The sequence below is a fragment of the Coregonus clupeaformis genome, chromosome 36 (genome assembly GCF_020615455.1).
Source record: "Coregonus clupeaformis isolate EN_2021a chromosome 36, ASM2061545v1, whole genome shotgun sequence".
NCBI lineage: Eukaryota > Metazoa > Chordata > Actinopteri > Salmoniformes > Salmonidae > Coregonus > Coregonus clupeaformis.
Genome location: NC_059227.1, coordinates 20,369,628 through 20,395,115, shown reverse-complemented (window position 1 = coordinate 20,395,115; position 25,488 = coordinate 20,369,628). Strand labels below are relative to the sequence as shown.

The following is a 25,488-nucleotide window of genomic DNA, read 5'->3' as shown; positions in this document are numbered from 1 at the left end:
AAGCTCTTATCCCCAATCAATGAGCTGATTACTCACTTCAGACTTCAGACTGTTATTATGAGCTGGGTTGGAGGAAGTATATTATACAATTGTCTGGGTTATACTGAAATAACTGGTCTTTTCACTTTTTCCTACATCCACATATAGTTTAATTGGTTTCATATGGGGAAGCATTTGTACTCTAGTATAAACAATTGCAGATTCTTCTCAGCAGTCAGGTGGAGAGATACCAGATGTCTTATGTATGCAAATCATGTTTTTTGTTGTTGTTTCTACTGTTTGTTGTTGTTTCCTGTGGTCAAATAATTCTGTGGTGTATGCTAATATTGGTTAAGATGTGTGACTGACTCTGTGACCATCTCCTGTGAGAGAAATCCCTATTTGAATCATAAGCTGCTAAATAATACACTCAACTACATCAATGAATGACAACAAAAGGAGTCAAATGTTAATGTGTGGTGGGCTGTATTCTAAGTGTAATAAAGTAACAATGGCATCCACACACAACAGGGCATTGTTCTGTATTTTTTTCTCTTGTAATTCTACAGTGCTTGTTATGAAAAGAGACCGATTGTGCGAGGAACACAACGCACAGTAGATTTATTTTTTTGGGGTCATTTAGCAGACACTCTTATCCAGAGCGACTTACAGGAGCAATTAGGGTTAAGTGCCTTGCTCAAGGGCACATCGACAGATTTTTCACCTAGTCGGCTGGGGGATTAGAACCAGTGATCTTTCGGTTACTGGCACAATGCTCTTAACCACTAAGCTACCTGCCACCCAGAGATTTAGTTTTACTCGAACCGTCCTCTGTTTGTCATCCATACAGCACAAGTCATGGAAGAAGATCAAGATCATGGTCAACTGGTCTCCGTTCGTCATGTCTTTCAAGAAAAAGTACCCTTGGATCCAGCTGGCGGGTCATGCAGGTAGGCCTTGACAACGCTGCCTCTGGAATGTGGGGATTCTGTGTTCTACTCTCCTTGTGTTGGGATATACTTGCAAATCATATATTCAAAGGCTCAGTACTAGGGCATAACTAAGAGTTTCATCCTATTTGTATATACTGTGGCTAGGCTACCTGCAATTGAATGGTCCATTCAGAATCAGATAATACCTTTTCTTTAGCAACAGGACAAAACAAAGTAAAGCAGGCCTACTGTGAACACAAATCATCCTCTAATGTTTTTATTGCATGTGATGGTTCCTCTCAGGCAGTTTCAAGGCGGGGGCTAACGGGCGGATCCTGAAGAAGCACTGTGACTGTGAGCAGCGCTGCTTGGACTGGCTGATGAAAGACGTGCTGCGTCCCTACGTACCGGCCTACCACGGAGACGTGGAGAAGGACGGGGAGAAGTACAACCAGATGGATGATCTGCTCTCTGAGTTCGACCTGCCATGCGTCATGGACTGCAAGATGGGTGTCAGGTGAGTGTGGGTTGACAGACCTTTATAGATAGATGCATCTCTGTGTTGAAGTTACACATAGGCACAGATCTAATCTCAGTTTACCCTCTGGATATCCTAATTTAAATTTTTCGGGGGTGAATGAAAATAGACCTTAGATCAGTGTTTGCTAGCAACCTGGACATCATTGTAGCTCTCAGATCTCTTTGTTCCATTTTGACAGGTTAGGGTTAGGTCCAACATTCAATCAGGCAGACATCCTTTAGGCGTAAGGCCTAAGAGTGACCATCACCCTCCCCTAGAGTGGAGAGATGTACTGTAGGCAGCTGGCCCTTCTCAGACACACCATGACATAAATCAGCCTGTGGGGAAAGTATTGTGAAACCACTTCCATTCCTTTGGGTGAATTATTACGCTGCCGAACTCCACATACTGTACGTGTTACAGTTGTCAAAATCTCCCTTGTTAAATTTACATCAGATGTATACCAGATATGGGTTGTAATTATTCTCTCTCCGAGTCACTTTGCAAAGTTATTACTGACCAGTGAAATATTGGAGACTCTTCTGAGGCACTTTGAACTGGGTGCTAACAGGTCAGGCCTGTTTTGCTACAGTATCCTATACTCTACTGCTGTGACGAATAGCTGTGTTGCCCTTTGGCCTTCATCACTCTCCCTGCTCTCTCCCTCCTCTCATCTCCTTTCCTCTCTAGCACAACTTTGGTTATGTGAGCGGTCTCTGGAATGGCCAGTATGTTATCATATTTTAAACCAGCCTTTCCAAACACAACAAGTTGGTGCAGTGCTAACAGACTAAATGGCCTGTTATTGAGGTAGCTGGCTACTGCAGCACGAATGAGAAGGATCATTTTAATCTAGGAAAGGTTAAGAAAATCCCTTATTCAGGGATGAACTGAAGAGAAGGGAACCCCTCCTCTTGTCTTCACTGCAATAATTATTCTACAGTATATTATGTGAAAGAAAACAGTTATTCTTCTTTCACATGTTGGCCCCTGGGACATGATCACTCATAACAGCTTTGTCAAACAAGATCTGAATTATCATTATTGTATTGCACAATGTTTGCACAATATATTGTATAGATTGTATTCAAATGGCTGATAAAAGGAAATAAATTAGGTTGCTGGACTGGTTACACCATAAAACCATAAAATCTCATTCTGTCAGGAACTGATGTGGATGTGGTGTAGGAGTCAGGCGCAGGACACGGAGGCTTAGTCCAACAGACTTTACTAGTCATAAAGTGACAAAATACAAAACACGGGCCTCGAAACAAACAGAGGCGAGCGATTACGCAAAACCTGCGTAAAAACACCAAACAAATAAACAGAGCAGAAACACGCAGCTCCTACCGACAGGCGGACAATAACACACAACACAAGACTAACCAAACGAGAAACTTATAGGATACATAATCAACCAAACAGGAAACAGGTGTACACAATCAGACAAAACCAAACAGACATCGAAAACATCAAACGGTGATAGCTAGTACTCCGGGGACGACGACCGCCGAAACCTGCCCGAACAAGGAGGAGGAGCAGCCTCGGCCGAAACCGTGACACATTCAAAAAAGTCAGTACCAAACAGATGTTGCTTCTCTGTCCACCAAAGGACGTACCTGGAGGAGGAGCTGACCAAGGCCCGTAAGAATTCCAGTCTGAGGAAGGACATGTACCAGAAGATGGTGGAGGTGGAACCCCTGGCGCCCACACCCGAGGAGCAGGAGCAGCAGGCGGTCACCAAGCCCCGCTACATGCAGTGGAGAGAGACCATCAGCTCCACCGCTACACTGGGCTTCCGCATCGAGGGCATCAAGGTAAGTCACGGGATAGGGGAAGGGAGTGGGGACCGCTGAACTGCTTTGTGAATGGACACCATTATGCACTGTGATATACGGTAGAGCAGGGGTCGACAACAGGAGTGTATTTTGTTTTTTGTGTGTATCAAAAATGACTAAAAAATCACAAGGAATTCAGCTAAGAATGAGTTTAATTAGGGAAATCTGTTCCCAGGTATTCCCATGAATAAAAAAAGAGACATATATGAACGTGTCTCAATGTAATCAAGGTTTCAAATATAATCTATTTTTGGGCTTAGTTGTGGTAAATTTAGCAGAGTACTAATTATTATAATTATGTTCCGGCCCCCCGACCATCCGCTCCGACGAAAATCGTCCCTTGGCTGAATCTAGTTGCCTATCCCTGCAGTAGAGAGAAGCATTGTAACATAAAGTCATACTCTATAAAACTCATTTAACATCCATTATTGGAAAAGGTTAACACTATAGGGAAGGTGACCAAATACTGCATCTGCCCAATCTATCCATAATGAAAACAGTAATAATGTGAAATTGAGAGTGTAATTCTGCTTAGAAGGGCTGACCATGATGGTCCTGCTTGGTTTGTGTACAGACATACCCTGCAGTCGCCCCTTAATAGCATTCCTCATACTGAGGGTTGCCATGGCCAACAGGAGGGAATACCCTCTATTCGGTCTCAGTATGTATAGGCTGTGTTGAGTGCTTTTGTCACACATAGGGCCTGCTTGTGACACATCTATTGACAGTAACATCAGTTGCTGACGCGTCCCATTCGCTCCTACACACCATCAGTCTCCTTCAAGCTGAAACTAATACATTCAGTGCAGCAGCACACAGACAGACAGACAGATGGCCTGATCGTGTGATTCTGCCTCAGTAAAGCTAAGCATACTAATAATCATATTCGGAGAAAGCGGGTTGCAACAAAAAAAGAGCATATCTGCAACATATCCTTCCTAGGCAAATATATTACACAGGGCTAGTCTAATTCCTCCTAAAGCCAAGAGGGAGACATCCTGGCTATGTTTGGGCCGTAACACCGTCTTCCAGAATCTGTCTCCTCTAATGAGGCCCTGAGGTTTGACTCTGGAGGGCTATAGACAGATGTGCAGGATGAATAGTTCAGACTGGACTGGCAGCGTAGGGAGCAGCAGCAGCAGGGCTGTCCGGAATTTCCACTCCTCTGTCTCTCTTTTTCCCGACTCCAGCCATGTCCATAGATGGCCGCGGCCCGCAGAGCTCTGATGGCTCTCTCTGTTGTCATGACATCAGGGATTGCCCATGGAGACTGTGTGTGGAATCAAAAGTCTCTGTGAGTTTTTAGAGAGCACACAGCTGCTGTTGTGTCTGTTGGGCCCGAGCTCAATGCCCATATTATTGTCTGCCTGCATTTCTACTGAGACAGTAGAGCACAGTGCTGTGGTAGAGTTAGAATATGAGCACATTAAGTATGTGGAGACACGTCCTCTTGTCTTAGAGAGATGAAGCAAAACGTTGGGCCATTTTCCTGTTTTAGTCACCTCTTTCAGCAGGGTTTTGCTGCTTAAAGAAATGGCTATGTATAATAGTATAGTATAGTACTGAGTAGTAGGCATAAAGGCATTCGCTTGCTTCCCAGCCAAAACAGTTCGGAAGAGTTCGTGCATACAGTATATTATGACGTATATTTTGTGACGTTTTTGTTCGTTTTAGACTTCGGTTAGGTTTTCTTCGGCTGTTCGGGCACCCAATTTTTTTTCTGGAGGCAAGCCGAGGTCGGTAGCTGAAGTCGGTAGCTGAAGTCTACAGCCCTTCGTCTGTGATTGCTCAACAGTAGGGATTCTTCAATAAATGAATTCGGACTATTATGAGGCTGGCTACGGCGTCTCAAAATGAACAAATTATTGCCGCTTTTTTCACGTTTTTCAAGCGAAGATCTTTTAAGGGAGTATGCGAGCACACTCGTTCGGATCACCTAGCTGACTTCGGCTAGCCATCAGCCGAACTGAAGCATGCTGATGCCTCAAGTGCCACGGTATGGGTCTGACTTTTGAAGTTATTTAGCCTTCCCTTGAATGATAGCCATTTCTATCAAGCTAGCAGTGTGTCACATGTATACGGGGACCTCAGACATAATGTAATTGTTGGAGGCCCCATCCTGCCCACCCTGTCTTTCTTTCCCTTCCTCTGTGCAGAAGGAAGACGGGACGGTAAACAGAGACTTTAAAAAGACCAGGAGCATGGAGCAAGTGACAGAAGCGTTCAACGACTTTCTCAAAGGAAACCAGAACATCCTGGTGAGTGTGTGTGCATGTGTCTCTGTGATTCTTTCGGTGTGTGAGTGAGAGTGTGCTCGTGCGTGCCTCCGTCTATGTGTGTGTGTGAGCCGGAGCCCCCTAACACTGCGGCAGACCTCTCCCTGCGCCATGGTCAAATGGCCCCTGGAGGGAGCTCCCAAGGACTTCTCCCTCTCTAATGGCCCAGGAAGTGAGGTCATAGCCGGGACGGCTGTGTGGGATTTAGGTCTCCCGGGGTCCTGGAAACAGAATAGGGAAATTAAACATTCAAACAAAATGTCCTCCATTCCATTCCACATTGGTTTGTCATGTGTTTATCTGGCACCACTAGGCCCAAGCCAAGGTTAGCAAGCCAAGCCAAACACACTCTATCTGTCACTGTGTGGTGGGCCTTGACCCTACTGTTGTGTACTTAACTGTCACTTATGTGTGGTCTTCATCTCTCTCTCTACTGAGCTGAGCTGTTGCCACATAGGGGTTTGCACTATGGAGTTATCATAATTCATAGAATGGTCTGTTTATGAGTAATGTTCTGTAATGAATACAGGTCCTGTATCCACAAATCGTCTCAGAAAAGGTCCTAGGAATTCAGTAGCGGTGCGTGGGTAAAATCACTGTTGAAGCCAAGCCAGGAAAATAAACATATTACTATTACAACCTATGTTGTGATAATTGCGTTGTTTGCTCTATAACCCATTTGTTCATACGCCAGCATGATATACAATAAGGCCGTGACAACAAAAATACACCAGTCACACAGTGGCGGAATAAATTCAACCACAAATTTGTTTAATCTCAAAACCATAGAGCAACATCTGTCCGGTGAAGTCCACAAAGCAAATATTGCATGTAACAAATAGTTAAATAACCTACAACATTGTCAAGCAAGTTAATGTTTCTGACAGTTTACTAAACAACTACTGATTTAGAACCAAAGAGAACTACAGCAAGTGAACACAAAGAAAACAGGAGCACTGCATCACCATTTAAACTTAAACATTTCAACATAATTAAATCAACTAGGCTATGGGGGCCCGATTCCGACTTAGGAAATGACGCCTTTCTTACACAGTTCTCAGTAGTTGGTGTTCAGACTTACCTTATGCAGGTGCGTAATGTGCTTTGCAGGCGTGGTTCCCTTGCACGCGCTGAATAAATGTCATTCAACCCTCCCACTTGCTGGCCAACAGATTTTCTCGTGGAGTTTTCATTCAATAGGGATTTCAGTACATTTATCTTAAGCCATCCCTTTAAATACGGTGTACCTTTAATTAGAATTTTGTCCACAGACTAGAATACATCGAGAGAACAAGTTCAGAAAATAGGGATCAATGAAAGAATGCCATCAATGCATCTTCGTCTCCGTTTCAGCACCAACTGGTAGATGTAAAAATACTCTGATCTTGTAGAATATTTAGGCATATTTTAGGGTTAGGAAAGTATGTATGAATCATTTACAAAAATGGTTTGAAGAGCCTTTACACACAAAATATATTGAGGAATTAAAAATACAGTGGTTTGATTCATCCTGTTGTCATATTCAAGTTCAATCCATGAAATAATGGAAGGTGTAACAAATGGAATGGAATAGATTGAAGCAAAATGTAAGCTACAAATTGAAGAAAACTAACACTGAAGTGACAGTTATAAATGTATGTGGGTAATATTTAACATGATACAAATTGTAAAATAAAAGGGAGGAAAGCCTGGGCATAGGCTATAATTAAAACATTCTAAAGTGCATACAACAACTCGGCAGGTTCAGCCCTAAAGAAGCCTATAGCTTGGGTGTCCAAATTTCATCCACACAAATTATGAGGGCACACAATACAAATTCTAAATAACGGCACAGCTATTTATAGCCTATTTCACTGTGGGAAAGGGGCCGCAATACATGTCATGTTGATATAATTTTCAGTTTGCTTCCTTATGGCTGGTTTCACATTCATCTCCAGAAATCTTAAGGGCAGGAGGTAGCCTAGCGGTTAAGAGCGCTGGACCAGTAATCGAAAACTTGCTGGTTCGAATTCCTGTGCAGACTATGTTAAAAATATGCTGATGTGCCCTTGAGCAAGGTACTTAACCCTAGTCGCTCTGAATAAGATTTATGTAAATGTACATAAATCAAAATATAGGGAACTATTTGTATTTACAATCCCCTTATCCAAACAGATTACTCATTTACATAGCTCTTATCCATTTATAAATTACAGTGCATGGAGAATGCTGTTATTTCTATCGGGAAAAAATAAAGTACACTGAACAAAAATATAAACGCAACATGCAACAATTTCAAAGATTTTACTGAGTTACAGTTCATATAAGGAAATCAGTCAATTTAAATAAATAAATTAGGCCCTAATCTATGGATTTCACATGACTGGGAATACAGATATGCATCTGTTGGTCACAGATACCTTTTTAAAAATGTAAGGGCGTGGATCAGAAAACCAGTCAGTATCTGGTGTGATCACCATTTGCCTTATGCAGCGCAACACATCTCCTTCGCATAGGGTCGATCAGGCTGTTGATTGTGGCCTATGGAATGTTGTCCCACTCCTTTTCAATGGCTGTGCGAAGTTGCTAGATATTGGCGGGAACTGGAACACGCTGTCGTACACGTTGATCCAGAGCATTTCAAACATGCTCAATGGGTGACATGTCTGGTCATGGAAGAACTGGGACATTTTCAGCATTGAGGAATGTACAGATCCTTGCGACATTGCTGAAACATGAGGTGATGGCGGCGGATGAATGGCACGACAATGGGCCTCAGGATAAAATGCAATTATGTTCATTGTTGGTAGCTTATGCCTGCCCATACCATAACCCCACGGCCACCATGGGGCACTCTGTTCACAACGTTGACATCAGCAAACCACTCGCCCACACGACGCCCACACGTCTGCCATCGGCCTGGTACAGTTGAAACTGGGATTCATCCGTGAAGAGCACACTTCTCCAACGTGCCAGTGGCCATCGAAGGTGAGCATTTGCCCACTGAAGTCGGTACGACGCCGAACTGCAGTCAGGTCAAGACCCTGGTGAGGACGACGAGCACGCAGATGAGCTTCCCCGAGATGGTTTCTGACAGTTTATGCAGAAATTATTCGGTTGTGCAAACCCACAATTTCATCAGCCATCCGGGTGGCTTGTCTCAGACGATCCCGCATGTGAAGAAGCCGGATGTGGAGGTCCTGGGCTGGCGTGGTTACACGTTGTCTGCGGTTGGGAGGCCGGTTGGACGTACAGCCAAATTCTCTAAAACGACATTGGAGGCGGCTTATGGTAGAGAAATGCACATTAAATTCTCTGGCAACAGCTCTGGTGGATATTCCTGCAGTCAGCATTCCAATTGCACGCTCCCTCAAAACTTGAGGCATATGTGGCATTGTTGTGTGACAAAATTGCACATTTTAGAGTTACCTTTTATTTTCCCCAGCACAAGGTGCACCTGTGTAATTATCATTACATTTTTCTGTGAGGTTAAAATTAGAGAAAACCTTGAGCCTTGAAATACTGAAAGCTTTTCAGCTCAGATTTTCCCACGTCACCCTGGGTAGTTTTAATAATACATATTGTGCTCTCATCTGTCTGTTTTCAGAACTGTTATCTGGACCGACTGAAGGACATCAGGGACACTCTGGAAAGATCAACCTTCTTCAAGACCCACGAGGTAAACAAAGCTATTTATTGTCCTCCGCTGGTATTTTTGAGTTGTAACATTTACTGAAATGGAAGCATTTGAGATCCGCCCATGTACCACTCAACAGATACAGGAGGCTACAATCTGTGCAGTGGAAACCCATGAACAATGGCATCCACACAAACACCAACCAATCACAGGACATTGTTATTCTAAACAGGAAGCGTAGTCAGGCTCCTGAAGGTGCTGTGGCGTTTCAGAGGAAAGATTGAGACACAGGCCCTAGAACAAACCTCTCTGGAATAACCTATGTCCTGCTGCTTAGGTGGAGTCAAATACAGGGTGTGTACATTAGGTACAGGGTGTGTCTGTTAATCCCTCTGATATGCGTACTCTATGTGAAGTCAGTGGGTCTTTATAGTGACATTTTATGAAGACTCAGGAATAGCTGATTAATAAGATTATTGTACAGTACCATGTCTTTTCCCTGTCAACTAACTACAGAAAGCATAGAACCATTTGATCAAATATGTATCTGAACTTCTAAGACATAAGATAAAGTTTAACAGTAAATTAACTATGTACATACAGTAGTCAAATACAACTGAATCATGATTGACCTTTACAGTAATAAGAGGGGTGCTTGAAGAATGTTGATTTAATGGGCAGATATTTACTCAATGCAGATAACATACTTAATGTGATTATACTGTGTATGGCGATTATAGACCATACTGAAGAGGATATTCTTCATTAGGCTTCTCCCTCTTTATTCTTACATTTATTTTAAGCGCTTTGAGATTCTATAAAAAGCGCTATAGAAACGTAATAAAATATTATTATTATTATTAAATGCCTACCATGCACACATTCCAAACTCTATTTGAAACCTCTGTTTTAGCCTATTGTAAACAGAAAAAGAAATGTGTTATTTTAGCTAAATGTTTTCATCCTATTTGGTATGGGTCTGCTGATAGTTTGTGTTTTTTGTAGAGCTTTGTCCTGCCAGAGGTCTCAGTGTTTTGAGGACTAAGATGGATCCCTCTCTCCCTCTCTCCTTCCCCAGGTGATTGGCAGCTCACTGCTGTTCATCCATGATAAGCGGGGGCAGGCCAAGGTGTGGATGATAGACTTTGGGAAGACCACCCCTCTGCCTGAAGGACAGGTCCTGAGTCACAGGGCCACCTGGGAGGAGGGCAACCGCGAGGACGGCTACCTCTATGGCCTGGACCACCTCATAGACATTCTCACCCATATGGTGGTGACCCCAAAGCCAGAATCACTCTAAAAGGGACGCCCTGTCACCTCTGTAACCCCCCCTTCCCCAACTCAACCCCTAACCCCGACAAGACCACCACCTCGCACTACAGTGACACCTTTGGTGTTGCCAAAAAGCTACCCCTCTCTCCCTCCCTCCCTTATTCCCCTTCTCCCTGGCCCCAGAAATCAAACTGTAACCACACAAGTGAAATATGATCACTGTTTTGTGTAAACTTGTAGATTCTGTACATACTGCTGTACAGTGTGTTTCTGTACTGTTGAGACCATGGGTTAGGTTAGGTTAGGTTCTTTCTCTGCAGCTAGTCCCGTGACAACCCTTCTTGAGATTGTTTTGTTTTATGACAGTTAACATTTTTTTATTTTGGTGTTAGCTAACAGTGTGTATCACTTCAGTTACAACTTCTATGGTGCTTGGCCTTGGGGTAAAATCGAGACATTTGAAATAGTTGTATTCAGCATTGTGGCACTTCCTGTGTTTATAAACTTACATACAATTTAACATTAACAGAAAATGTCAAGGGTCAATATGACCCTTTTTAGCTGATAGGATTGTCATAATCCATGTTGTTTGTTGAATTTCTATTTGTAATATCCCCTTGCTGAATTCTACCAAGTTTATTATTAATTTGTACCTCATTATGTTACAAAAGCTATTGTAATAGTGTACTTAAGACTGTAATGTGCCTGTATTCATTCCAGTGCCTTTGGAGTGAAAGTAGAGAAGGTGGCATAAGTTAAATTGCACTCCGATATGCAATTAGAACCTATTTTATTAAGGCTAATGTTGACATTCCTGTAATCCAAACCATTGAGGATTGACTGTCATTTCAGAGGTCAGTGTAGATGAAGCAGAGGGAGTGGGCGACTGCTTGGTCTCTAACAGGAAATGGCCCTTAACCAAGTGAGAATGAGTTTGCATTCTAAATATGCCAAGTGTCTCAGCCTTTCAGAACACCTAAAAAGACCAGGGCCCGGATTCCCAAAAGCATCTTAAAGGGATACTTCGGGATCTTGGGAATGAGGCCCTTTATCTACTTCCGTGTAGTCAGATAAACTAGTGGATACCATCTTTATGTCTCTGTGTCCAGTATGAAGGAAGTTAGAGGTAGTTTTGCGAGCCAATGCTAACTAGCGTTAGCGCAATGACTCAAAAGTCTATAGGTATCTGCTAGCATGCTAGGACCCTATGGTTCTAAGATTAACTTAGCCTTAAGATGCTTTTGGGAAACCGGGCCCAGGTCTTATTCTCTTATTTTAATGATTCCCTTAGTCAGAGATGACATCACCTGCGACTCCGTCATTAATGTATATGTACACCCATAATAATCACTGCTCTTAGAATGAACCCACCCCATCCTGTTTTCCTAGGATCCTGTTATTGAGTGGAGTTTGTTAGTGTGCACAAGGCAGATGGTTATTGCTGTTTGCATGGCTATTTGACATTCAAATATACCATTCCTGCCTGATGCCCAAACATCCTGAGGTGGCAAACAAAACGAATGGGGTGATGTCTGTCTACTGTCTATTAGGTCTACAGACAGAGAGAGAGAGAGAGAGAGAGAGAGAGAGAGAGAGAGAGAGAGAGAGAGACCTTAAACAGGTTAACATTGTTATCATTGTCTGTTTGGATATAATTAGCATTGAGTCATGTTTTTGATCACAGTCGGATCACACACGCATGACATTGACCATAGAAAGAGTAACTTGCATGGTATGGGAGTTTTTTATGGGAGTTAATACCGTTTTTAAAATGTTGTTTACTTCAGGGTTTAATAGTCATTCTCCTTTAATAGCCATATCACATACAATATTCCTAGTTATGAGAGTGAGGTGAGGGTGGCCTTGTTTTGAAATGACTGCTCTCTCACCTTTATCTAAGGAACTGAGGGGTGTGGTGTGTTAGGACTGCAAACATCATGTCCTAAAGAAACAGCTCACCTCTCCAAGGCCTTCAATGGGTTGAGCTTGAGGCAGTTGATTCTAGCAGGACAAATTGGACCAATAGTTTTGACCAATACCCAAGGTGTAAAACTTAGTGCACTCTCTAAATCTAAATCTAATGTGATGTACAGGATTGTGGTAAATTGGCTTGAGAGTGAGACTATATGGCTATTGCATTGGACCAAAAGCATAGAAATAAAGAGTTGAGTGCCCTCTGCTGTTACTGAATTGTATTACATTGAGCAGCATAAAACAAATGAGGGGTATATTTTACAGAAACACATTTTGACTTAGATTTGAATATGTTGCCTTTATTTTCTTACTTCAATATTTCTTCTAGTAGCTTCTTTCAAATCCCTACTCTGTCGTTGTGCTTGTCGTTTTTTGTGAAGTCTCTTAGAATGATATACTCATGACCATATTTATTTCTTTGTGACATTTGCAGAAGAACACTAATGCATGTGTTTATTTTTTATTTTTACAATCCTGTCATTTTGTTCAAAGTTAGTCATGATATAATAATTTAGTAGGTCAAAGTTAGTCATGATATAATAATTTAGTAGGTCACTGTAATATAGGCCTCACTGCTTCTTACAATGTGTAAATAATACTGTATGCTTTAGAGATGAACAAGAAGTCTGTGTTCTGTGCACTCTACCAGGTGTTCTTTTGTGCCTTGTGACACCTATGATCTGTAGACCTGGTTTTGGGCTACGCTGGCCACAGAGTGGTTGACATGGAGATTGTCATAGCATCTGTCATCCCTGGTCCAGGTTGACATGATTGAGTCCTTCCTCTCCAAGCCTTGTGCTGTGACACTGTGGGGACATTGCAACTGAGATCCTCTGCAGGGTTGGGGTTAATTCCAATGGATTTATTTAATTCACTCATGAAGTGGAGAATTTACATTTAATTCCATTTTAATTTAAACTATCTTCAAATTATGGAATTGGAATTTAATTGAAATTATACTGTTTAGACTGTTTGAATTGGAATTGAATTGGCATTGTAAAAACATTTAATCTTTGGAATTGACTTGAATTGGAATTCAATATTGGTACATTTCCCAGTTAATGGTATTAATGCACTTAGTATCAAATATTGACTGCAGGATTTGTTTTAAATATTTTCAACTTATATTTATATATTTCCAGGCTGTCAGAACAGTGACATGATCAGCCTGAAAGCCTGAGGAAATTGAATTCAAATTGTAATGTGGGAATTGTTGGGGATAATATTGAATTATTGGACTTAACTTAACATTGGAATTGAGAGGAATTGAATTATCTCGGAATTGAAAGACTGACCTGGAATTTTACCATAGTAAATTAGAACAATGGCTTAAATGCTACCATGTGTGTGTGCCTTTTATTTTAATGTACAACATGCTCTCTGCCACGGTAAGTGTAGGTATTCCACATGGGCTTCTTGTCAAGCACACAGCCTGCTCTTAGTTAATCTTTTCATTTTGTCATATGAGACTAATCTCTCTCCCTGTCTCCCTCAACACCCTGTCTCCCTCATCTCCCTGTCTCCCTCATCTCTATGTCTCCCTCAACACCCTGTTTCCCTCATCTCTCTGTCTCCCTCAACACCCTGTCTCCCTCAACACCCTGTCTCCCTCATCTACCTGTCTCCCTCATCTCTCTGTCTCCCTCATCTCTCTGTCTCCCTGTCTCCCTCATCTCTCTGTCTCCCTCATCTCTCTGTCTCCCTCATCTCTCTGTCTCCCTCATCTCCCTGTCTCCCTCATCTCTCTGTCTCCCTGTCTCCCTCATCTCTCTGTCTCCCTCATCTCTCTGTCTCCCTCATCTCTCTGTCTCCCTCATCCCCCTGTCTCCCTCATCTCTCTGTCTCCCTGTCTCCCTAATCTCTCTGTCTCCCTCATCTCTCTGTCTCCCTCATCTCCCTGTCTCCCTCATCTCTCTGTCTCCCTCATCTCCCTGTCTCCCTCATCTCTCTGTCTCCCTCATCTCCCTGTCTCCCTCATCTCTCTGTCTCCCTCATCTTCCTGTCTCCCTCATCTCTCTGTCTCCCTCAACACCCTGTCTCCCTAATCTCTCTGTCTCCCTCAACACCCTGACTCCCTCAACACCCTGTTTCCCTCAACACCCTGTCTCCCTCAACACCCTGTCTCCCTCATCTACCTGTCTCCCTCATCTCTCTGTCTCCCTCATCTCTCTGTCTCCCTGTCTCCCTCATCTCTCTGTCTCCCTCATCTCTCTGTCTCCCTCATCTCTCTGTCTCCCTCATCTCCCTGTCTCCCTCATCTCTCTGTCTCCCTGTCTCCCTAATCTCTCTGTCTCCCTCATCTCTCTGTCTCCCTCATCTCCCTGTCTCCCTCATCTCTCTGTCTCCCTCATCTCCCTGTCTCCCTCATCTCTCTGTCTCCCTCAACACCCTGTCTCCCTAATCTCTCTGTCTCCCTCAACACCCTGTCTCCCTCAACACCCTGTCTCCCTCATCTCCCTGTCTCCCTCATCTCTCTGTCTCCCTCATCTCTCTGTCTCCCTCATCTCCCTGTCTCCCTCATCTCTCTGTCTCCCTCATCTCTCTGTCTCCCTCATCTCTCTGTCTCCCTCATCTCTCTGTCTACCTCATCTCTCTGTCTCCCTCATCTCTCTGTCTCCCTCATCTCTCTGTCTCCCTCATCTCCCTGTCTCCCTCATCTCTCTGTCTCCCTCATCTCCCTGTCTCCCTCATCTCCCTGTCTCCCTCATCTCTCTGTCTCCCTCATCTCCCTGTCTCCCTCATCTCTCTGTCTCCTTCATCTCCCTGTCTCCCTAATCTCTCTGTCTCCCTCATCTACCTGTCTCCCTCATCTACCTGTCTCCCTCATCTCCCTGTTCTGCCTGACCTATTTTTATCTAACAAGAGCATGTATAGACATTAGACCAACCAGATTACACAAGCAGCATGCTTTCAGAGCTCCCCCCAGAGAGGAGAAGTACATAATCCCACCCCTAGGCCTCTTCGCTGCATGGTATATTGTCTAAGAATATACCAGTGTATGTATATGTATGTATATGTATATATATACAGTGCCCTCCACAATTATTGGCACCCCTGTTTAAGATGTGGTCGAGGACTTCCAAAAATTCTCCTTTTTTTTTAAACAACATAGAACCCAAATGCAAAAAAAGAGAAAAATCCAACCTTTTATTTAAGTACATTACTTTGGTGTAAAAAAAAGAAAACACACATTTAGGAAAAAAAAAACTTGAAATCATGTGTCCCACAATTATTGGCACCCCTGATGTTAATACTTTGTACAACCCCCTTTTGCCAACAAGACAGCACTTAATCTCCTCCTATAACATTTCACAAGATTGGAGAACACAGAGAGAGGGATCTTTGACCATTCTTCTTTGCACAATCTTTCTAGATCATCCAGTGTCCTGGGTCCTCTCTTATGCACTCTCCTCTTTAGCTCGCCCCACAGGTTTTCGATTGGGTTGAGGTCTGGGGACTGAGATGGCCATGGGAGGACCTTGAGTTTGTGACTGCTGAACCATTTTTGTGTAGATTTTGCCACATGTTTTGGATCATTATCCTGCTGAAAGACCCAATGACGACCCATCTTCAGCTTTCTGGCAGAGGCCATCAGGTTTTTTATTTAAAAATGTCCTGGTAGTTCAAAGCGTTCATAATGCCATGCACCCTAACAAGGTTCCCAGGGCCTTTGGAAGAGAAACAGGCCCACAGCATCACAGATCCTCCACCATACTTCACGGTGGGCATGAGGTGCTTTTCGGCATACTCATCTTTTGTTTACGCCAGACCCACTTAGAGTGTTTGTTGCCAAAAGCTCAATCTTAGTCTCATCTGACCAAAGCACACGATCCCAGTTGAAGTCCCAGTGCCGCTTAGCAAACTCCAGACGTTTACGTTTGTGAGTGTTAGTGAGAAAAGGCTTTTTCCTTGCATGCCTCCCAAACAGCTTGTTGGCATGTAGAGAGCGTCTGATGGTTGTTTTGGAGACTTTGTGACCCCAAGATGCCACTCTTTGATGCAATTCTGTGACAGTGAGCTTAGGACTTTTTTTACTTCTCTTACCATCCTCCTCACTGTGCATTGTGGCAAGATAAACTTGGGACCTCTTCCAGCCTTGTTTGTCACTGTTCCAGTTGTTTTAAACTTCTTAATGATTCCTCTGACTGTAGATACGGGCAAGTTAAGGCGAGTGGCTATTTTCTTGTAGCCATTGCCTGACTTATGAAGGTCGACACAAATCTGCCTTACTTGAATGGTGTGTTCTCTTGTCTTTGCCATGTTGACAAATGGGTAAGAGAATTAGGCCTCTGTGTCACGTCATATTTATACCCCAGGGAACAGGAAGTCATGAATTACTAATTAAAAGTTCCTAGATACCCTGACCAACTTTAGCAACTACAGAAACATATATTTTAAAAAAAAATCAATTAAAATTTTCAGCTGAATTGTTAGGGGGTGCCAATAATTGTGGGACACATGATTTCAAGTTTTTCTTTTTCTAAATGTGTGATTTTTTTTTTTTACCACCAAAGTAATGTACTTAAATAAAAGGTTGGATTTTTCTCTTTTTTGCATTTGGGTTCTATGTTGTTTAAAAAAAAAGGAGAATTTTTGGAAGTCCTCGACCACATCTTAAACAGGGGTGCCAATAATAGTGGAGGGCACTGTATATATATATATATATATATATATTTGCGAAAAAATACATGGGGGATTGGAAGTGATGCAGACAATTACATTGATGGAAGTTACAATCTATCCGCAATATTAAAGCTGATCTACCCCCCAAAAAAAAAGAAATAAGATAATATAGCTGTTCTAGGAAGTGTTGTTTTTACCAGAACATGATTATGGTCAGAGAGTAAACGCTCACACCAACTGTTCACATGACAACTGACAGGCAAGGAGCCACCAGCACCTGGAAACACGACAACAATCAAGCATAAACACATTTGGAAGAACCCCAACCCTAGATGAGGAACGTCATAATAAGCCATATATGAATCTGCCACTTGACATACAGTATAAAGACAAACTAATCATTTGCTGGTGCTGTAGGTGTTTGTTTATTAATCATGTTTGTCTATTTATGTCTCCCATTAGTCATCAGCTCATTACAAGGGCCATTTTCAACATGGCATTGTAGCAGATGAAGTGTTGTTAGGATGTGTATACGTCAATGCTTCCACAGCTACCGCTTGGCCACTAGCTAAGATAAAAACAATATAATGTCAACAATCCCAAGTACTGGAAGTATAAATAGAGATTCATCTAATTCTATGATATATACAATTATATTGGTCAATTACTGTAAAACAAACTGTTGATTTTCGCTGAAATGGTTACAGTACCGAAATAGCATCAAATCTATCAGTCTTTAGATTGTGTGATTCGCTCATCATTTCAGATCAGGCTTTTTTGTTTGTGTGATGCAATTGCTGTCATCTAGTCGCCAAACTACATCATGACAAGCAGATGTTACATGAAAGGTCAGGGGGCATGAGAAGCATTACATTTCCACAAACCGTATAACTCTCTGTGTGAGAGGAGGTGGTGTGGCCGTGGGAGAAATGTGAGAGGAGGTGGTGTGGCCGTGGGGGAAGTATGAGAGGAGGTGGTGTGGCCGTGGGAGAAGTGTGAGAGGAGGTGGTGTGGCCGTGGGAGAAGTGTGAGAGGAGGTGGTGTGGCCGTGGGAGAAGTGTGAGAGGAGGTGGTGTGGCCGTGGGAGAATGAGGATGATGTTATTGAGTTGCTCGGGTGTTTTTTCCCCAAAGTAGGAGGAGAAGACTGCCTTATTTAGTCATGCTTGGCCTGAGTCAGGAAGCTGGCAGTGAGTCTGAACAACGCTGCTGGCCTGGGGAGAGGGAGGCTTGGAGAGGGGCCATGCATGAAACCCACCCATACATCCTCTCTTCTTCTCTCCTCCCTCTCTTCCCCATCCCATCTTCCCATCTGTACTAGTCGCAACATACTGTAGCCAACGGCTGGCTTGTGTAACAGGTTAACCCTTTCTGCCTGTCATCTCGTGAAGTGTCGCTATAAAAAGGCTCAGGGCTGATCACCAGAGATGATGACAAATTGGCTCAGATTGGCTGATGACAGGCTTTATGTGGCCCTGGAAATCCATGTTTCACTGGGCAGCTGTGTGTGTGTGTATGTGTGTGTGTGTGTGTGTGTGTGTGTGTGTGTGTGTGTGTGTGTGTGTGTGTGTGTGTGTGAGACAGGAAGGGGACATGAGCGAGAGCAGGGATCAGGTTATGGGAATTGCCCAAGATGTATATGGATCACCGTGGTGACATGCTCAATTGCCCCCTGGGATAGATCTATCGCTGGTCTGTATGAATCACCAGTCCGCTACTGTAAAGAAGAGTAAAATCAATCAATTGCCTGATCAATCAACAGAGCAATCCATGAGGTCAATTTGGAGAGGTTTGGGTTGCATTTTAACGAATGCCATTAATGCCATTCAATGGTCCTAGCTGACTGCATTAGTGTGAGGGACATCATGCCCATGGTAGAAATCGCCCAAGATGCATGCCACAGTCAGAACATTTTGGGCTTCCCGGCTTCCGACAAAAGACCAAACAATTATGTACAATAACGTACATCACAAAGAATTACCTTTACTTTACATACGCATGTGTTGTTTATTCAGTGATGTCACTGAGAAACAGAGCAGCTAGTGGTAGAGAACGCTCCTTGTACTTTCCTCAGCCAACGACATCATGGGAAACAGAGAGCGTGGAATGCTGGAGTCCCACTTTACAGAAACACAGAGGAAACAGAGGATTGAGGAAATGTATGTCATACCTCTGATAACCCTCAGACTTAGAAGCAGAGCTGTGTCCTCATCATATCCAAAGGATCGAGGAAGCATTGTATCCCATTGCCTTACATTCACTCACATTCTCTGAGGCAGAAAATGAACATCCCGCTGAGAGGTAGGACTCCACAAGATAGGTGACGTGAGAAAAATAATGCCATTAGACATCTGTGTCAACCAGTTATGTGAGGCACCTTGAGTCATAACCATGAAGACTCGACAAGAGATCAGCATAGTCAGGGTTTCAGTGGCACCATTAATGAGATGAGCAATCTCTTAGTCGTTTAATACAGTTCAGAGCGCCCCCTACTGGCCTGTAATGTCATGGTTGAAACAATAGCCTAATGCTCTTCTCCCTTTGAAGCCTCTGGGATCAAATCCCTGCTGTCTTGGTGTATCACCATCTTAATGGTGAATAAACACATTTATTGTTGTTAGAATCTCCAGCACTGTTATGTACATTTACGTCATTTAGCAGACGCTCTTATAGTTAGTAACATTATTTTTTTATTTTTCATACCCCCCGTGGGAATCGAACACACAACCCTGGCATTGCAAACGCCATGCTCTACATCCCTGCCAGCCATTCCCTCCCCTACCCTGGACAATGCTGGGCCAATTGTGCACCACCCAATGGGTCTCCGGGTCGCGGCCGGCTACGACAGAGCCTGGATTCGAAACCAGGATCTCTAGTGGCACAGCTAGCACTGCAATGCAGTGCCTTAGACCACTGCGCCACTCGGGAGATGAATATCTTTAAAATCCACTCCCCTAACCTTAGATAGCTTGATGCAGAATAGCACCTTACTGTCTCCTAATCACTAATAGAATGCTATGTACTGTCTGTCGCTGCCTGAAAAGATCTAACATGAAATGTCTGTTCAACCAGGAGAGAGAATTCCTTATTTGGAGAAAAGGGATCCAATAGCCTGCTATCAGAGGGAGGGAATCCTTCCAAGACATATTAAAGACAAATACTGTAACAATATCCATTTTACTGTTGATTTAATAGAGAAGATGTTTGTCTGCTGCTTTGAAGCAGAGAAAAAGAGGATATCCAAGGATAACCATTATCCTGCATGCTACATCAATGACGCACTGTTTTACAGTCTGGTTGCATGTTGAACATGCAAAAGACAAATTGCTCTTATACAACATTCTATCATAGACCGTAGACAACTGATCTTAGGACAATTGTGAGGCCATGTCTGCCTACCCACAACAAGCCATACCTAGGTTTTCTAATACCTTTGGGCCCTGTACTGACCACTACAGCGTGCAGGCAGCTTTGTCCCTCTATCAGCTCTCACGCTCAGCTCTGCACAATGGCTGACTCCTCCCTGGCCATCGTTGACCCCTCCTTCGCTATCCTCCCATCCCGCAAAGCCTCTGTGTCCTCCAATGGCACCTTTGTTCAAGTGCTGTTGTCGTAGCAAGTGGAGAAGCACCAGAAACCGCTCAACAATAGATCTGCTTATGAGGATAGAATTGTCTGGTTAACAGTCTGCTGTTAACAGTCAGGTTCAATGGGAATGGTCTAGTAACAGCTCTGACCCGATCAGGACAAGAGATGAGCCTGTTAAACCTGCCACACATTCAGTACAAAAACAGAGTTTTTCATTACATACTTTGTTTATTGAGGGTGTCACTTATATTTGCTGTTCTGTACACCCATGTGATTTTACAGCTTTTTGAGGCAATCATCTTATTTATTCTGTAAAAAGAATTGAACAGTTATAGTGGTCTTTAAATTTCACAAATGCATTGAATATCTCCTTTTGTGAACATAATTGCAGTCTCCAATGAGGATGTTATATTCTTCACAATCCATTGCATTCAAGTGCAGGGATCATGAAATGTGACATTAATGCATGGAGCTAAATCTTTTTCGTAATGCTTTTGTTATCTATAATACGTCAATAAACTCATCACACACTCTTCTTCAAACACAAGCCACTGACACATACTTCCATTCTTGAATCTTGACAAAGTACAAGTTTAATTTACAGTATCTATCTGAACAAAAGCTAATATTTGGCACATTGAGTTAGCTACATTCCTCTTACACTTTTTCCAAGCTCCTGTCAATTCTCGCCTGGGTCTGTAGGCTATTTAAGGGAATTGACTATAATAAACTTGTTTAAAAAAATAAATGTCTTCAAAACACAATCAAAGCATATGCTACAATCTATGTTTTTTCTACTTTTCTATTATTTCTAGCTTTAAAATCCCACTATTTAAATGGATCATACAGCACCACTGGTCGCGGTAGTTGTGTCTCACTCTCCTCCTGACATTTGCATGAGGCAAAAATAACCAATTACATTCATTTTAGTCCCATGTGTACACACATATACTTAATTAATGGACAGTATCTATGGCAACTGGCCCAGAATTATTCACTGAACAATACATTGACATTGAACAATACAGTACATTGAGGTTTAACAAAAACAACAACCAATAAATAGTAGTACAAAAGTCACAGAAGGCTATAAGTGTGTGTGTGTGATGTGAGTAGTCTTTATATATGATAGACATATCTGAAGAATGATACAAAAGGTATCCATGCAGAATATTACTGTATATAAAACAAGTTAATCGCCACGTGCCATACGTTTTAAAGGCCCAGTGCAGTCAAAGCGTAGATTTTTCGGTGTTTTATATATATTCCTACACTATGAGGTTGAAATAATAGTGTGAATTTGTGAGAATTCTGATAATGCCCTTTTAGTGTAAGAGCTGTTTGAAATGGTTGCCTGAAGTTTCAGCTTGTTTTGGTGGGATGGAGTTTTGGCCTTCCATGGTGACATCACCATGTGTTAAAATAGTTAATAGACCAATAAGAAAGAGAGTTCCAAACATCTCTGCCAATAACAGCTAATTTTCAGTTTTCCCCTCCTCATTCAGACCACTCCCAGACAGTCCTAGCAAAATTCTTGCTTGAGGAATTGCCCTTTGCTAAGAAGCTATTTTTGTTTCTTTTTGACAATTTTAATGGAAAACTATTACAGTAAGTTACTTAATTGTTACCAATAAATAATTTGATATTGAGATAAAAACGGCTGCATTGGACCTTTAATAACATCACATACTATACAATCCTGGAGGACTTGAAAGACACTGATACCATCTTCACTCTATTGAAGTCTAATAGTCATAATACGTGTGTGGTGAACAGCTGATAATATACACAGAGGAATAAACTGCACATTTCACTTTTTCATAAAAACCTCTGAACACTTAATTTGTACCCCAGATAGGATGGATAGTCCTTAACACACGGTAAAGTACTGTACATACCGTTGGCACATACTCATATTTAATTGTGTTATTTTCTTCACAGGACACTTTGGGCGCGTCAATGTTGACGTGCTCCTCATTCTACCACTGAGCTGTGAAGTGGAGCTGCAGCAGCAGCAGCTGCAGTAGTAGTAGTAGTAAGCGATACGGTACAGTAGGTAGGGTGGGGTTAAGCCTGTGAATATCATCCTGCCTTGGTTCTCCCCAGGGGGACATCTTGTTAGGAGACAACTGTACATCAAGGCTTCATGTTGAGCTGGGCTGGGCCAGCCTTAAACCTGCTGGGGAACCCTCTGATCCCTATAGCCTGGAGGAGAGAGAGGGCGCAGTGAGGTTACAGGTGATGTTGATAAGAAGACTGGCGAACACATCACCTGAATAAACTGAGTGCAAGTACATTGTAGAATAATAGTGAAGACATCAAAACTATGAAATAACACATATGGAATCATGTAGTAACCAAAAAAGTGTTAAACGAATCAAAATATATTTTATATTTGAGATTCTTCAAAGTAGCCACCCTTTGCCTTGATGACAGCTTTGCACACTCTTGGCATTCTCTCAACGAGCTTCACCTGGAATGCTTTTCCAACAGTCTTGAATGAGTTCCCACATATGCTGAGCACTTGTTGGCTGCTTTTCCTTCACTCTGCAGTCCGACTCATCCCAAACCATCTCAATTTGGTTGAGGTCGGGGGATTGTGGAGGCCAGGTCATCTGATACAGCACTCCATCACTCGCCTTCTTGGTAAAATAGCCCTTACACAGCCTGGAGGTGTGTTGGGTCATTGTCCTGTTGAAAAACAAATGATAGTCCCACTAAGTCCAAACCAGATGGGATGGCGTATCGCTGCAGACTGCTGTGGGAGCCATGCTGGTTTAGTGTGCCTTAAATTCTAAATAAATCACAGACAGTGTCACCAGCAAAGCACCCCCATACCATAACACCTCTTCCGCCATGCTTTACGGTGGGAACTACACATGCGCAGATCATCCGTTCACCCACACCACGTCTCACAAAGACACAGCGGTTGGAACCAAAAATCTCAAATTTGGACTCCAGACCAAAGGACAAATTTCCACTTGTCTAATGTCCATTGCTCGTGTATCTTGGCCCAAACAAGTCTCTTCTTATTATTGGTGTCCTTTAGTAGTGGTTTCTTTGCAGCAATTCGACCATGAAGGCCTGATTCACACAGTCTCCTCTGAACAGTTGATGTTGAGATGTGTCTGTTACTTGAACTCTGTGAAGCATTTATTTGGGCTGCAATTTCTGAGGCTGGTAACTCTAATGAACTTATCCCCTGCAGCAGCGGTAACTCTGGGTCTTCCATTCCTGTGGCGGTCCTCATGAGAGCCAGTTTCATCATGGCGCTTGATGGTTTTTGCAACTGCACTTGAAGAAACATTCAACGTTTTTTAAATGTTCCGTATTGACTGACCTTCATGTCTTAAAGTAATGATGGACTGTCGTTTCTCTTTGCTTATTTGAGCTGTTCTTGCCATAATATGGACTTGGTCTTTTACCAAATAGGGCTATCTTCTGTATACCCCCCCCTACCTTGTCACAACACAACTGACTGGCTCAAATGCATTAAGAAGGAAATACATTCCACAAATTAACTTTTAAGAAGGCACACCTGTTATTTGAAATGCATTCCAGGTGACTACCTCATGAAGCTGGTTGAGAGAATGCCAATAGTGTGCAAAGCTGTCATCAAGGCAAAGGGTGGCTATTTGAAGAATCTCAAATATAAAATATATTTTGATTTGTTTAACACTTTTATGGTTACTAAATGATTCCATATGTGTTATTTCATAGTTTTGATGTCTTCACTATTATTCTACAATGTAGAAAATAGTAAAAAAATTAAGAAAATCCCTTGAGTAGGTGTTCTAAAACTTTTGACCGGTAGTGTACACTATTGGAATATCCTTTAGAAAACTCTTCCCAGACATGCACTGCTGAGACAGAGTCCTGATCTCAGTTGTAGATATAGAATGGCTCAAAAGCATAGCGTCTTCTCTCATCTGTGACGATGCAAGCTGCAAAGCATGCTGGGACTGGGACAGGGCTGAGGACATTCAGGGGACCGATATAATGAGCACGATGGAGGACATCAAACCCAAACAGTGTGAGATACAGCCAGAGGGGAGGTGGCGGAGGCACAGGCACATTGGGGTTGATGGAGAGTTGATGGAATAGGAAAAAGCAATGGTGGCAGTGTGTGCGATAAGGCAGCTGTGTAGTTCTATGCATACAGTACCTACCATCAGAAACTTTAATCCATTTAGGAGGAGTAACAGAGAAAATAAACATGAGAACAATTAATATTGAGACCATGAGAAGCTACATGTTGCACAGTGGAACAGCATGTTCAAGGAAATGTCCAGAGAAAGATTACTGTAGTAACAAACACTGTTGAAATCAACCCTCTGATATGTAAAGAAGAGAAGATAGTTAGAAGATAGGATCCAGAGCTCAGTGGTTAAATTCAATAACAGGATTAATAATAACAACAGGAAGATGCTCAATAGTGTTCTGGGAGCAGCTTTTTCCTCTCACACACAGCAATTAATATCACATTGCTATCCTGACAAAGGCCTGCTCTCTGCAAACAATAGCAATTGTCATGATTCAAAGGAATCCATCCCCTTATGTGGCATGGAGAGAGAGAACTCTAATAATGAAATCCAAGCCAATCTGAAAAGCATCCGTGGGACCAATGGGGAGAACTCTGTAGCTATAGAGCATGGTTCATTTTAATGAAACTGCCTCAAGTGATAACATAAAGCAGACACAAGATAGTACAAGCGGAAGAACGGGGTCTACATGCCAAGTATCTCATGCACAATGTGAGTCAATATATCTATTCTGGTAATTTCCTCTTAAAGAGATGGAGATATTTTGAAATTCACATTCAGAAAAGTGCCTTTAGCAACGCAATTCAATCTACAGTGAGCATTGAAGAG

At 42.6% G+C, this 25,488-nt stretch overlaps 2 protein-coding genes across 3 annotated transcripts in view; one reads left to right on the top strand and one right to left on the bottom strand.

Moving 5' to 3' along the window:
• The window catches only part of LOC121552366 (inositol-trisphosphate 3-kinase B-like), a 54,628-nt gene extending 44,167 nt beyond the window's left edge, over window positions 1-10,461 (top strand). Inside the window, exons 3-8 of the mRNA XM_041865249.2 lie at window positions 830-929; window positions 1,215-1,428; window positions 3,044-3,248; window positions 5,426-5,527; window positions 9,132-9,203; window positions 10,240-10,461. Coding sequence (XP_041721183.1) covers window positions 830-929; window positions 1,215-1,428; window positions 3,044-3,248; window positions 5,426-5,527; window positions 9,132-9,203; window positions 10,240-10,461 — 915 coding nt within the window. The remainder of the gene's footprint in view (window positions 1-829; window positions 930-1,214; window positions 1,429-3,043; window positions 3,249-5,425; window positions 5,528-9,131; window positions 9,204-10,239) is intronic.
• Window positions 10,462-22,225: 11,764 nt separating this feature from the next.
• The window catches only part of LOC121552711 (protein stum homolog), a 37,918-nt gene continuing 34,655 nt past the window's right edge, over window positions 22,226-25,488 (bottom strand). The window contains exons 3-4 of one of the 2 annotated variants that reach the window (XM_041865723.2): window positions 24,787-24,795; window positions 22,226-22,822 (exon numbers count right to left, since the gene is read on the bottom strand). In XM_041865723.2, the coding sequence (XP_041721657.1) occupies window positions 22,788-22,822; window positions 24,787-24,795 (44 nt within the window). In that variant the 3' untranslated portion in view covers window positions 22,226-22,787. The remainder of the gene's footprint in view (window positions 22,823-24,786; window positions 24,796-25,488) is intronic. The other variant, XM_041865724.2, reaches the window with a different exon arrangement.